The sequence below is a fragment of the Triticum urartu genome, chromosome 4 (genome assembly GCF_003073215.2).
Source record: "Triticum urartu cultivar G1812 chromosome 4, Tu2.1, whole genome shotgun sequence".
Classification (NCBI taxonomy): Eukaryota; Viridiplantae; Streptophyta; class Magnoliopsida; order Poales; family Poaceae; genus Triticum; species Triticum urartu.
The window spans coordinates 276,171,427-276,186,657 of record NC_053025.1 but is presented as its reverse complement, the minus strand read 5'-3'; the positions used below and the strand labels follow the sequence as shown (position 1 = coordinate 276,186,657).

Here is a 15,231-nt window from a genome sequence, read left to right as displayed (position 1 = left end):
TAATGAGAAATAGTACTTTGTTTCAGGTAGTAACAGTACTAACTAACTAATCTCATTGACAGTATCTTGCATATTTAGTTTGCATATTCAGTTTCATTGAGCCACACAGTTTGCCTTAATGTTTTGCTTTGTTTCAATTTACAGATTAAAGTAAATCCCTATGAGCACCACTGCCCAAGTGTGAACAGAACTGAGAGGCTCAGAGCAGCCAAGAGGAGGTGGATAGCTGATGCTGTGCAAAATTGGGTCAGAGAAAACTCCAACATTGGTCCTGGTGAGTTGGTAACTAATTTGAAGAAAAAATATGGTATAGAATTGCCATACATGAGAGTGTTTTATGGTAAACAAATGGCAATTGACAACTTGTATGGTAAATATGAGGATAGTTTTTAGCTTTTGTACACATTCAAAGCTGAGGTTGAGAGGGCTTCTCCAGGTAGTGTAGTAGAAATTGACACACACAAAGTTCCTTTCCAGCTAAGAGGAAAGAGGTATGAGAAGCAGTGTTTTAGGAGAGTTTTTGTCAGTTTCAAAGCTTGCTGGCAGGGATTTTTAGCTGGATGTAGGCCCTACCTTGCTGTTGATGCTACTGCAGTAAATGGTAGGTTCAGAGGTCAGTTGGTTGCTGCATGTGCAATTGATGCACATAACTGGATTTTTCCAGTTGCATATGGTGTTTTGGAGACTGAGTCTAAAGAGAGCTGGGGTTGGTTTTTCCAAAATTTGAAGAAGGTGATAGGTCATCCTGAAGGACTAGTAATTCATACTGATGCATGCAAGGGTCTTGAGACAGCTGTAGATGACATTTACCTTGGGGTAGAGCACAGAGAGTGCATGAGACATCTGGCTCAGAATTTTTCTAAGAAATTCAGGGGGAAGTTCTATGACCAGCATTTGTGGCCTTGTTCATTGACTTATAGCATTAAGAAGCACAACTATCACCTGAGACAGTTGTTCACAAAACCCAAGGTGCATGCTTATCTAGAAGAGCACCACACAAAAATCTGGGCCAGGGCACAATTCAATGATATCTGCAAGGTTGACTATGTCAATAACAACCTTGCAGAATCATTCAATTCCAAAATTAAAAAGTTCAAGGGTCTCCACATTGTGGACTTGTTGGATAAGATTAGGCAGTACTTAATGCAAAAATTTGGCCTTAGGAATAGCATAGAACTACAAAAATTCAATGGGCATATCATAATTCCCAGAGTTATGAAGATTTTGATGGCAAGATCCAAAGGCTTGGACATGACTTTAGTTAGGAGAAGTCCAACTGAAGCAGAGGTGACTGCTATATACAAGGAGAAGAGGGAGTGGAGATACCCTATGGATGTAGAGAAAAGAACATGCAGTTGCAGAAAGTGGCAAGTTATAGGCCAGCCATGCATACATGGTCTATTCTTCATAACATCATTGAGAGGGGAAGTGTCGGTGTCAAAACCGGCGGATCTCGGGTAGGGGGTCCCGAACTGTGCGTCTAGGCCGGATGGTAACAGGAGACAAGGGACACGAAGTTTTACCCAGGTTCGGGCCCTCTCGATGGAGGTAAAACCCTACGTCCTGCTTGATTAATATTGATGATATGGGTAGTACAAGAGTAGATCTACCACGAGATCGAAGAGGCTAAACCCTAGAAGCTAGCCTATGGTATGATTGTTGATGTGTATGCTGTCCTACGGACTAAAACCCTCCGGTTTATATATACACCGGGTAGGGTTAGGGTTACATAGAGTCGGTTATAATGGTAGGAGATCTGCATATCCGTATCGCCAAGCTTGCCTTCCACGCCAAGGAAAGTCCTTCTCGGACACAGGACGAAGTCTTCAATCTTGTATCTTCATAATCCAGGAGTCCGGCTGAAGGTATAGTCCGGCCATCCGGACACCCCCTAATCCAGGACTCCCTCAGTAGCCCCTGAACCAGGCTTCAATGACGGCGAGTCCGGCGCGCATATTGTCTTTGGCATTGCAAGGCGGGTTCCTCCTCCAAGTACTTCATTAGAAGATTTTGAACACAAAGATAGTGTCCGGTTCTGAAAAATAAGTTTTCACATATTTCCATAGAGAGAATGATATTTACACAAATCTAATCTGCTGACGTATTCCATAGCGTGACATCACACCACGGCCAAGCTTTTATTCGAACCGTTTTACTGTCCCATCTCAGCGCGTTATGCGAGGCGATTTCCTTGGCACGTCTTGTTAAAGCAGAGATCGTGTCCCCTTATTCCGGGATTCTCATCAATACGGGCGTGGGTAACCCAACCGCGCCATCGATTATGGCGCTTGGAGATAAGCGAGTTTTACCAGGCTGGTGGGGACATGTAGCTGCGTCCACCCATATAAGGGGATAAAGATCCACCTTTTCACCTACGCCTTCTTCCTCCTTCGCCTATCCATTCTTGCGCACTCGAGCTCCAGCGCCCAAGTCCGCACTCCCCACCTCAATCTTCTCCAGCCATGTCCGGAGCGGGAGGCAAGTGGATGGTCTCCTCCGTCACGGAGGGACACATCAAAAAGCTGAGGAAGGCCGGATACCTGTCTAACGACATCGCGTACCGGCTCCCCGAGAAGGGGCAGCTCATCCCCACCCCTAGGCCCCATGAGAGGGTGGTGTTTCTCCCCCATTTCCTCCGCGGACTGGGCTTCCCTCTCCACCCATTTGTCCAGGGGCTCATGTTCTACTACAGCCTGGATTTCCACGATCTGGCCCCGAACTTCGTCCTCAACATCTCGGCGTTTATCGTCGTGTGCGAGGCCTTCCTCCGCATCCGCCCCCATTTCGGGCTCTGGCTCAAGACTTTCAACGTCAAGCCGAAGGTGGTGCACGGCAGCCAGGCGGAGTGCGGAGGCGCCATGGTGGGCAAGATGGCCAATGTCCTATGGCTCGAGGGCTCCTTTGTGGAGACCCTGAAGGGGTGGCAATCGGGGTGGTTTTACATCACCGAGCCGCGCGACGCCGAATGGGTCACACCCCCTGAGTTCCGGTCCGGACCCCCAATGCGGCTCACGTCCTGGAAAGAGACGGGCCAGTCGTGGGGTAAAAAGGAGAGTTGACCGGACTCCAAACATGCGTCAAAACCCTGGCGGACAAGAAGCTCAAACTCGTCAACGTAGTCTAGGTTATGCTCATCCGCTTGATCCTCCCGTGCCAACGACGGGCTTTCAACCTGTGGGAGTTCGACCCGGCGCGGCCCAAACTCTGAGCAGGCTCTTCGACACGATGTACGAAGATGTCTGGAAGGTGCTTTTCAAGGGCGCCGAGGCTCCCGCATCCGCTACTGAGGATCGCGGATTCAGTGTGCAGCGTCACGCGCTCGCGGTAAGCTGTTTTTTCCTTTTACAGGGTATCAGTTTTCCATAGTTTGACTCTATGCTGGATCTAAGCTCCCTTTCCTCTGACAGGATTGGCAGGTGACGTCCGGACAGATCAACTGTCCGGCCCCTCTGCCCGAAGGCCCAGCGGACGCTCGCTTGGCGAGGCTGCTGGTTCCGGCACCCTATGTGGTGCCGGAGAAGAAGGTCAAGAAGAAGGCCGCGGGGACTCGAAAGAGTGCCTGACGCCCGGAGGTGTCGGATTTATCATCTGACGAATCCAAGACGCACTCCTCCTGTGAAGATGAGGAGGAGGAAGAAGAAGAGACCCCTCCCCCTACCGCGGGGGAAGGGAAGAAAAGGAAGGCCGCCCCAACTGGGGAGGCCGAAGGGTCCAAGAAGGGGAAAACCCTTCCTCCGGAATGCTCCACCGACGCCGACAGCGGCGGAGAGGAGTGGGCGCCTAGGGCCAAGCCCCTGGCCAAATCGTAAGTATCCGGATACCAGAGTAATTCATAATATTCGTTTATTGCACAGCTTTCCCTCATGTCGAACATGTTTATGCAGCCCACCCAAAGACCGGCTTGACGCGTCGTCGAGCGGCTCACTGGACTCGTCGGATGTGAACTCACTTCCGACGGCTTCCTCCCCCCGCCCTACGGACGACACCGAAGTGTTGTCCCAACAGGTTCCAAGCCGGGAGGAGGTGGTCCTGGAGACGCCGCAAGGCGACCTCCCGGACTCCAGGAGTAAAGGGGATGAAACCTCCCAGGGCTCCAAGTCCGGCTCGAGGCCGGACACCGCTCCAGAACCTTCAAAGGTTCTAGAGTCCGGCGGGGGACCTCCTTCCAAGAGGAGCAAGTCCACCGTGCTGGCGGCCTCCGTCCAACTGAAGGCGCCGGACAATATGCTGGAGGCGCTCCAAGGCGCCTCCATCGACGAGGAGCACCGCGCTATTATGAGTGCGGTGGTCCAGAAGGTTCAGTCCGCAAAAAACGGACTGACTGAAGCTTGTACTAGCCTTTTGACAGGCTTCGAGGTAAGTAAAGAAAGTGTAAATAATAGTACCGCATAGACAGTAGCCCCTGATGCTCTGTTTGGCGTTCGGGAAGAAAAGCCGAATAGAGGATCAAATAGAATTCACAGGAGTCTAACAAAAATGAGTCAATATGCATGTGCAGGCTACCCTGCTTGCGTCTGGTGCACTGACTGCGGAAGTGGACACGCTAAAGCAGGACCTCGAAAGGTCCGAGCAAGAGCTCGAGCGTGCCAAGAAGCAGCTCGAGGACAATGAAGGTAAGAAATACCTTGTTAAAAATATATATATAAAAAAGGTGCAATTGCAAAAAATGACAGGATTATCATGGCTATTGTAGGGGCCACGTCTGAGGTGGCGACCCTTAAGCAAGCGCTGGACGAGGCCGAGAAGAAGTCGGCCTCGGAGCGCACCGAGCGGGAGAAGTATTAGGCCGAGGTTGCCAAGGTGCGGCAAGAGCTCCAGGCTCTCATGGAAAAACATGAGAGTTTGGAGCGTGACTCGAAGACGCAAGCGTCCGAGCTTGCGGTGGCTATTGAAAATGCCAAATCTACCAAGGCCGAATCCCAGAAGACCCTCCAGGAGTTGGGTGAGGTGAAGAAGATAGCGGCGGGTAAGGCATTCTTTATGCAAAGCAAACACATAAACGTGAGTTACCTGTTACTTACCCGAATCCGGAGCTCTCCAGGAGCGTTCGCAGATCTTCCCCGGAGTGTATCCGATGCCGCCGCATTCTATTGAGCCGAGGAGGGCAGCTCGACGGAGAAGGTGTTCTGGTCTCAGTACGCCGAGGCCGGACACCCCGTGCCCCTAAGCGACCAGCTGAAGCAACTGGTTGAGCTCCACAAGGCGGTGGAACAGGCCATGAAGGCCCTTGTAGTTCGGCTGTGGCCCGGAGAGGCTCAGCCTGGGAGCTATTTCGGGCTGGTGCGGTGGCTGGTGGAGGCCTGTCCAAGGCTCGAAGTCATCAAGCGCTCCGTCTGCATTGAAGGTGCCCGTAGGGCCATTGCCCGTGCGAAGGTGCACTGGGGCAAGCTGGATGCTGAGAAGCTTGTGAAGGATGGGCCACCGCCGGGGAAGGAGCATCGCAAGCCCGAGAGTTACTATAAGGATGTTCTGAAGGGTGCCCGCCTTGTGGCAGATGAATGTTCTATGGATGTAATTTTTTAGTAAAACTCGCTCGTTTTGTCCTGTGCGCTGAAAACTTGTTCATATGCGCTAAGCAATGCTGTTTGAATTTAAAATATTACCTTCTGTGCGGCTGTTTATCAATTCTGAGAGATGGCGAGTCGTCGGCTTCTGCCCCCGTGCCGCTAGTGCTGGGGTGTTCGGGGATAAAACTGAGCGCTCTTTTTCCCATGTTTGGGTCCTTCGAGGGAGGCGCTCAGCCCAACGAACAAGGCAATCGGACTATAATGCGTGAACACTCTCACTTAGCCATAGAATTCTATAATTTTAAATGTCGGCAAAGCCCCTGGTATTCGGAAGACCGAGTTCGGGGCGCTATCCACGCCTTGGCCGGACAGAGCCGGCTCCTCGCCCTAAGCGGCATAAGTCGTTAGGGACTCAAAAAACCTCTCGAACAGCGACCAGCTCTCGCTTCATCATGACAGTCAGTTTTAGCTTTCTCCATTGAGGTGCTCGACCCAGCTCAACCGGGGCACAATCGCAGTGGTTCTCCTAGTGCTACCTTAGCCGATATAGCGGAACGTAAGGCACCAAAACATAGGAGCCGGGCAAACCCAACTATTGACCCAAGACATGATTCGGAGCCGATGCATATAATGCTATAAGTTCGGGGTGCCGCACTTGTTAAAGTGTTCGGACTTCTCACACCATATTGAGGGGTATTAAAGCCCCTGGCGTATTTTGGCCGTACCAACGTGTACGGGTGCAACATGTCGTTAAGGAACATATAAAAAAAGGTAATGCAGAAATAGACGAAAGTTATGCATTGTTTATTAAAAAGGGCTGCGATCAAAGCAGAACGATACAAATAATGCGATAAGTGGGAGGTTGGACTAGTTAACATGTCCGTTCCAGGGGCAAGCTGCGGAATAGTATGCGGAACGGGTATACTGCTCGTGATAGAGACCACCTGGGAGTTCCGTAGTGCGGCGTGGCTTGTATGCTTCCCTGGTTCTTGCATCGTTTTGTGCGACAATTGAACTGCCGAATAGGCCTTCCGAAGGATGAAGTCCTGAAAGTAAGAGAAAATTAAAAAATCGGCAGCCCCTAGTACGGTTTAAGCCGTGTTTTGGGCGTGCCGTGATGGTGCCCCTCCCCCTGTGCCCATGGTATCTCTAGAGCGTAGTTATGTACGCGAAGTACTGGCGTCGCCTTTTTGCGAGGGTTGGGGTTGGGGCCGCATTGCTACGCCTGCTCGGATCATGCCAGGCGGTCTTGTTGTAGGTTACTCCGGGCGCACTTGACGGTGTCCGGTCGTTTAGTGGCCAGACGGGAGAACTGCCTGGAGAGGCTGCTTTGAACTTCCGCTGCAAGGGCCGCCGTGTGCTCCTCCATTCGGAGGGAGCGTTCGGTGTTTCCATTGACCGTAATTACTCCTCGAGGGCCTGGCATCTTGAGCTTAAGGTATGCGTAATGCGGTACCTCATTAAACTTAGCAAACGCGGTTCGCCCGAGCAGTGCGTGATAGCCACTGCGAAACGGGACTATGTCGAAGATTAACTCCTCGCTTCGCAAATTATCCGGAGATCCGAAGACCACTTCAAGTGTGACTGAGCCTGTACAGTTGTCCTCTACACCTGGTATTACGCCTTTAAAGGTCGTTTTGGTGGGCTTAATCCTCGAGGGATCTATGCCCATTTTCCTCACTTTATCCTGGTAAAGCAGGTTCAGGCTGCTACCGCCGTCCATAAGGACTCTAGTGAGATGAAATCCGTCAATAATTGGGTCTAGAACCAATGCGGCGAATCCGCCATGACGGATGCTAGTGGGATGGTCCCTTCGATCAAAGGTGATCGGGCAGGAGGACCATGGGTTAAACTTTGGGGCGACTGGCTCTACCGCGTATACATCCCTTAACGCACGCTTTCGCTCCCTTTTGGGGACGTGGGTTGCGTATATCATGTTCATCGTCCGCACTTGTGGGGGAAAACCCTTCTGTCCATTGTTGTTCGGCGGCCAGGGCTCCTCGTCGTCATTGCTATGCAGCCCCTTGTCTTCATTTTCGGCGTTTAACTTGCCTGCCTGCTTGAACACCCAACAATCCCTATTGGTGTGATTGGCTGGCTTTTCCGGGGTGCCATGTATCTGGCACGAGCGGTCGAGTATTCGGTCCAAACTGGACGGGCCCCTAGGATTCCTTTTGAATGCCTTTTTCCGCTGACCGGATTTAGAGCCTCTGAATCCGGCATTAACTGCTATATCCTCAGTATTGTCGCTGTTAATGTGGCGCTTCTGCTTGTTGCGACGCGACTTGCCACTGCTGTCCCTGGTGTCCAGTTACCGGGGTTCTTGGTCATATTGTTGCTACGAGCAAGCCAACTGTCTTCTCCCGCGCAAAAGCGGGTCATGAGTGTCGTGAGTGCTGCCATAGATTTCGGCTTTTCCTGTCCAAGGTGCCGGGCCAGCCACTCGTCACGGATATTGTGTTTGAAGGCTGCTAGGGCCTCCGCGTCCGGACGGTCGACTATTTGATTTTTCTTTGTCAGGAACCGTGTCCAGAATTGCCTGGCCGATTCCTCTGGCTGCGGAATTACGTGACTTAGGTCATCGGCGTCTGGGGGTCGCACGTAAGTGCCCTGGAAATTGTCGAGGAATGCGGCTTCCAGGTCCTCCCAACAACTGATTGATCCTGTTGGCAAGCTGTTAAGCCAATGCCGAGCTGGTCCTTTAAGCTTGAGTGGGAGGTATTTGATGGCGTGAAAATCATCGCCGCGGGCCATGTGGATATGAAGGAGATAATCCTCGATCCATACCGCAGGATCCGTTGTGCCATCATATGATTCGATGTTTATGGGTTTGAAACCCTCGGGGATTTGATGATCCATTATTTCGTCTGTAAAGCAAAGTGGGTGTGCGACGCCTCTATACTGGGCTATATCGTGACGTAGCTCCAATGAGCCTTGTCTATTGTGTTTGGCCCCGCCGAATTTGTGGCCGGCGTGACGGTTACCGTCTCGAGCCGTGGGGCGCCCACGCGATCCGTAGATCGATCTTTTTTGCCTTGCCTTGTCCTCCAGCATGTCTCGTAAGTCCGGCGCGTATTCCCGTGCCTTGGTACGGGGTGCGGCTTGAGTGGAGGGTCGAGAGGCCTCTCTGTCGCGACCACGAGGTGGCCGGTCGGCCGCATCAAGTGCTTCCTCCTCTAATTGGGGTAGCAACCTGCGCTTTGGGTAGCTCTTGGAGGGGCGTTCGAGTTTATGCTCTTCGGCCGCAAGGACTTCAGTCCATCTGTCGACTAGCAAATCTTGATCATCCCTAACCTTTTGCTGTTTTTTCTTGAGGCTTCTTGTCGTGGCCATAAGCCTGCGTTGAAAACGCTTTTGCTCGATGGGATCCTCTGGCATGACGAATTCGTCATCATCGAGGCTTGCCTCGTCTTCGGAGGGAGGCATATAATTATCGTCCTCGACCTCTCTATCTGCCGCTCTCTCGTGAGGGCTGGTTTCTCCATCCTCCTGTGCTAAATCTTGTTGGAGGGGGTTTTCTTCGGCGCTTTCCGGAGTATTATTATCTCCCGTGCTGGAATCGCCGCGTTTGTTTTGGCGGGATTTTGAGCGGCGCCGTTGACGCCGGCGCTTAGGCTGTTTCTTGGAGGGGTCATCCTCCGCTGTTCCATCGCCATCTCCCTCTTTTGGGGTGTCCACCATGTATATGTCATATGACGAGGTGGCTTTCCAGGGCCTAGTAGGCGCTGGTTCTTCATCATCTCCTTCATCGGCGTCCATACCGTTGATATCTTCGGAGTCGAAGTCAAGCATGTCGGTTAAGTCGTCGACAATGGCTACAAAGTGGGTGGTGGGTGGGATTTGAATTTCTTCACCGTTCGTATCCCAACCTTGCTGACCGTAGTCCGGCCAGGGCTCTCCAGATAAAGAGAGACTTTAGTGACTTCAGAATATCGCCGAAAGGCGAGTGCTGAAAGATGTCCGCGGCAGTGAACTCCATGATCGGCGCCCAATCGGATTCAATTGGCAGGGGCGCGGAGGGTTCGGAGTCCGGAGAGGAGTCCGGCTCCTTGGAGTCACGAGTCTCGCAGAGTACAGGGCTGGTGCTTGGCTCAATCGCCGTTGGGGTCGCAGCCCCCGAGGTGGCGTCCAACAGCCCGTCCTCGATCGGCGCAGTTGGCTCCGAATTAAGGGTCGGAGCCGATGCGGGTGCGGCCTCCAGGGCACTGTTCGGCGGCAGAGCTAGATCATGCTCGTCGTGACAGTGCGGCGCGCTTGGCAGTGGCTCGAATCCGTCAAAGATCAAGTCTCCGCGGATGTCAGCCGTGTAGTTTAAACTTCCAAATCTGACCTGACGGCCAGGGGCGTAGCTTTCGATCTGCTCCAGACGGCCAAGTGAACTGGCCCGCAGTGTGAAGCCACCGAAGACGAAGATCTATCCGGGGAGGAAGGTCTCACCCTGGACTGCATCGCTATCGATGATCGTAGGAGCCATCGAGCCTGACAGCGACGACACAGAGGAACTCTCAATGAAAGCACCAATGTCGGTGTCAAAACTGGCGGATCTCGGGTAGGGGGTCCCGAACTATGTGTCTAGGCCGGATGGTAACAGGAGACAAGGGACACGAAGTTTTACCCAGGTTCGGGCCCTCTCGATGGAGGTAAAACCCTACGTCCTGCTTGATTAATATTGATGATATGGGTAGTACAAGAGTAGATCTACCACGAGATCGAAGAGGCTAAACCCTAGAAGCTAGCCTATGGTATGATTGTTGATGTGTATGCTGTCCTACGGACTAAAACCCTCCGGTTTATATAGACACCGGGTAGGGTTAGGGTTACATAGAGTCGGTTACAATGGTAGGAGATCTGCATATCCGTATCGCCAAGCTTGCCTTCCACGCCAAGGAAAGTCCCTCCCGGACACGGGACGAAGTCTTCAATCTTGTATCTTCATAATCTAGGAGTCCGGCTGAAGGTACAGTCCGGCCATCCGGACACCCCCTAATCCAGGACTCCCTTAGGAAGCTGATGAAATAGACCAGTATGTTCACAAGTACTTCTTAGTTGAAATGTTAAAAAAAACATATGCTGAGAACCTGCCCGCACTTGAAGGAAAACAGCAGTGGGATATTGTAGACCCTGGTTTCAAACTAAGTCCACCTGTACAGAACAAAGCTGCACCTGGCAGGCCAAGGAAGACAAGAATTAAGCCAGCAAGTGAAGGAAAAGGACTTGGTCCTAGGAAGAGAAAATGCAAGAGGTGTGGTGGCTTGGGTCACTTACTGAAAACCTGCAAAAAAGCCATTGATCCAGCATTTGGTGAAGAAGATGCACACTGGGGAGCTGACAATGCTGAAGAAGACCCTCATAACCAAAATGCAGACCTACATGATGAACAACAAGAAGGAGAGGAGCCATACAGTGAAGATGAAGCTCCAGTGCAGCCTGCAGGTGCAGATGATGCTCTAGTGCAGCCTGCAGGTGAAGATGAAGCTCCAGTGCAGCCTGCAGGTGCAGATGATGCTCCAGTAGAGCCCCATAATGAAACAAATGAGGCAGCAACACAAGCTTCCATAGTTGCAGATGAAGTTCAAAGGTAATATTTTTCCTCTTTGATTTATTTATGTGCCATATTTATGTGCTTTTACCTGCAAATATCTCTTCTACTGTTACTAACCAACTATTTCTTCCCTATTTGTTAGCACACCAAGTAAGAACTACAAGAAGGCAGCAGAGAGAGAAGCATCTCCAATGGCTATCAGCAAGAAGAGGAAGCTTAACACTTCTACAAGTCCAGAAGAAGAACCTTGCTCAATTACTGGCAGCAATGTAGATGCAAGAGTTGCTGCATGTGAAGAGCAAGTTCTCCCTCCAGTTGTTCCCCAAATCCCTGTGAAACTGACTAGGAGCAGGGCTAGGGAGATGACAATCCCAGCTAGCAACACAAGGAGCAAGAAGGAAAAATCTGGAAAATGAGTACTAATGTGTTGTGCAAGTTTGAAACTGTTAGATTGTTGTAATGTGTTCTTTTGGTTGCAGCAAGATTGGTTCTGAATTATGTTCTTTTGGTTGTTGAAGAATATCAAATGCTACTTGTGAACTATGTCTAGTTGCAGCAAGATTGGTTGTGAACTATGTTCTTTTGGTTGTTGAAGAATATCAAATGCTACTTATGTTCCAGCAAGATTCATGTTTGATCTTTCTTTTCACAATACATGCATTTGGCAAATTGTTGCGTCCATAAAGCTTCATAACATAACATAACAACTGCTAGGTTCATACAACTTCACATGTTCATTACAGCTTCATAACATAGCAAGTGCATTTGAGCTACATAGATCATAAACTAATGTGCATTCTGTGCACAGACAGCCATTGAGATTGCTAGAAAACAAATGAAAATGCTAGCAAACAACATTGTCCCTATGCGCATCATTTCTTTCATTTTCTTCAACTCCTTGTTCAATGCATGATTCTTCTTCGCAAGATCAATTGATCTCTTCTCCAGGTGGTGACTTTTGATCCAGCTATGTTCGATCACTTCGTGCAGTTCTTCAAAGGCAAGACCAACACGTTCTGGAGGTGGCGGGTCAACCCAAACTGCCCATTCACATTCATCTGGCAACTGAATCAAGAATACTGATTAAAATTATCCTTGAAAGTTAAATAAGAAAATGGAAACAAAAATGCAATGCAAATGAAATCATACATCCAGAGGGCAACCCAAAAAACGACGTCCAGTGCTTGCGCCTCCCCAGGCGACACGACGAGCCGGGATTAGCCAGTGCCCCGGACAACGATGCTTCGAGCACGACTCCAAGCTACAGTATGTCGAGTCTGCCAAGTAGAACTCGGAGCTGTGCTGAATAATTCCTACCCCATCCACCTAAATCAGGCCAAGATCCAGAAATTAATCCCCAAATCTAGCAAACCCTAGAAAAAAGCAGGGGACCAGATGAGCTATCAAACCTGTTCGGCTGCCCGCGATGAGTTCTTCGACGAGATGGCCGACGTCGCCATGGTCCTTCCCACCTCTCCCCACACCACGATGTCACACCTCTCTTCCCAGCCGCTTCTCTGTTTTCTTGTGCAGCGGGAGCTAGAAGATGACTAAACGGGTGGGGGTATCAAACCCAGGGGCAAATGTGTCCAAAACGTCGAGCCGTCACGGTCAAACAGCGCTAACCAAACGGAGCTGTGACAGAAGGGCATTCGAGCTGACAGAGGGGAAAAACTAAGGGCAAAACTGAGCATGCCCGAAAAGTAAGGGCAAAACCCGGGGGTGGGAACCAACTAGGGGCAAGAATGGAATTGGCCCTTTGCAAATTTCTATGTCTACAATACTCTGCACAGAGCTACTCTAGCTAATTGCTCCCACTTTCAATATGTATCTAGATCGGTGTCAAAATCTTTGCATCGACGTAACTCTTTACGAAGAACTCTTTTATTACCTCCATAATCGACAAATATTTCCTTAGTCCTCTAAGGATAATTTTCACCGTTGTCTAGTGATCTACTCCTAGATCACTATTGTACTCCCTTTGCCAAAATCACGCTAAGGTATACAATAGGTCTGGTACAGAGCATAGCATACTTTATAGAACCTATGACTGAGGCATAGGGAATGACTTTTCATTATCTTTCTATTTTCTGCTGTGGTCGGGTTTTGAGTCTTTACTCAACTTCACATCTTGCAACATAGGAAGAACTCCTTCTTTGACTATTCTATTTTGAACTTCTTCAAAATCTTATCAAGGTATGTACTCATTGAAAAATTTATCAAGCGTCTTGATCTATCTCTATAGATCTTGATGCCCAATATGTAAGCAGCTTCACCGAGGTCTTTCATTGAAAAATTCTTATTCAAGTATCCTTTTATGCTATCCAGAAATTCAGTATCATTTCCGATCAACAATATGTCATCCACATATAATATCAAAAATGCAACAGAGCTCCCACTCACTTTCTTGTAAATACAGGCTTCACCGCAAGTCTGTATAAAACTATATGCTTTGATCAAATTATCAAAGCGTATATTCCAACTCTGAGATGCTTGCATATTTTGGCATCAATATTATGAATATGTGTATTACTACGATCGAGATTCAATAAACCATTTATATTAAGTGTATGACCATAGAAGGTTTTATTCATGTAAACATAACAACAATTATTCTTTGACTTAAATAAATAATTTTATTGCAATAAACATGATCCAATCATATTCATGCTCAATGCAAACACCAAATAACATTTATTTTAGGTTCAACACTAATCCCGAAGGTAAAAGGAGTGTGCGATGGTGATCTTATCAACCTTGGAATCATTTCCAACACACATCGTCACCTTGCCCTTAAGTAGTCTCTGTTCATTTTGCAACTCCAGTTTCTAGTTACTAATCTTAGCAACTGAATCGGTATCAAATACCCTGGGGTTACTATGAACACTAGTAAAGTACACATCAATAACATGTATATCAAATATAATTTTGTTCACTTTGTCATCCTTCTTGTCTGCCATTTTTTTGGGGTAGTTCCGCTTCCAGTGACCATTCCCTTTGAAGTATAAGCACTTAGTTTCAGGCTTAGGTCTAGCTTTGGGCTTCTTCACGGGAGTGACAACTTGCTTGCCTTTCCTCTTGAAGTTCCCTTTCTTTCCCTTGCCCTTTTACTTGAAACTAGTGGTCTTGTCAACCATCAACACTTGATGCTTTTCTTGATTTCTACCTTCGCCAATTTCAGCATCGCGAAGTGCTCCGGAATCATTTTACATCATCCCTTGCATATTATAGTTCATCACTAAGTTCTAGTAACTTGGTGATAGTGACTAGAGAACTCTGTCAATCACTATCTTATCTGGAAGATTAATTCCCACTTGATTCAAGCAATTGTAGTACCCAGACAATCTGAGCACATGCTCACTGGTTGAGCTATTCTCCTCCATCTTGTAGGCAAAGTACTGTTAGAGGTCTCATACCTCTCAACACGGGCATGAGTCTAAAATACTAATTTCAACTTTTGGAACATCTTTTATGCTCCGTGGCATTCAAAACATTTTTGAAGTCCCGGTTCTAAGCCGTAAAGCATGGCGCACTAAACTATCAAGTAGTCATCATACCGAGCTTGCCAAACGTTCATAACGTCTGCCTCTGCTCCTGCAATAGGTCCGTCACCTAGCGGTGCATCAAGGACATAATTCTTCTGTGTAGCAATGAGGATAATCCTCAGATCACGGAGCTAGTCCGCATCATTGCTACTAACATCTTTCAACATAGTTTTCTGTAGGAACATATCATAAATAAAACAGGGAAGCTATACGCGAGCAATTGATCTACAACATAGATATGCAAATACTATCAGGACTAAGTTCATGATAAATTTAAGTTCAATTAATCATATTACTTAAGAACTCCCACTTAGATCGACATCCCTCTAGTCATATAAGTGATCATGTGATCCATATCAACTAAACGATGTCCGATCATCACGTGAGATGGAGTAGTTTTCAATGGTGAACATCACTATGTTTTTTTGACTGAACACTGTGAGGCAACAGCCCCACAGCCTTTTATTAAAACTTGGCCCAAAAAACAAGTACAAAGGAGTTCAAAGGTAAGACTAACTAAGAGACAGGAAACCTACCTATACCTGTACAAATATACAAATATACAACAGCATGTGACACATGATTAAGGCAAAGCATGAATCCAGTCCAGGAGAGATTGCTTGACCGAGGCCTTCAT

General features: G+C 48.7%; 1 protein-coding gene across 1 annotated transcript; it reads left to right on the top strand.

Annotated features, from left to right (window-relative positions):
* The first annotated feature begins 10,399 nt into the window (after positions 1-10,399).
* On the top strand, positions 10,400-11,548 carry LOC125551469. The gene is made up of 2 exons (XM_048714723.1): positions 10,400-11,085; positions 11,192-11,548. Exons 1-2 carry the CDS (start codon positions 10,559-10,561, stop codon positions 11,463-11,465), a joined length of 801 nt encoding a protein of 266 aa, XP_048570680.1. The 5' UTR covers positions 10,400-10,558; the 3' UTR covers positions 11,466-11,548.
* The last annotated feature ends 3,683 nt before the right edge of the window (positions 11,549-15,231 follow it).

What these genes read in the sequence shown, in the direction of transcription:
- LOC125551469 (XM_048714723.1), top strand. Translation starts at nt 10,559, where the DNA reads ATGTTAAAAAAAACATATGCTGAGAACCTGCCCGCACTTGAAGGAAAA. An exon ending in GTTGCAGATGAAGTTCAAAG is followed by an intron (nt 11,086 to 11,191) that starts GTAATATTTTTC and finishes CCTATTTGTTAG; the next exon opens with CACACCAAGTAAGAACTACA.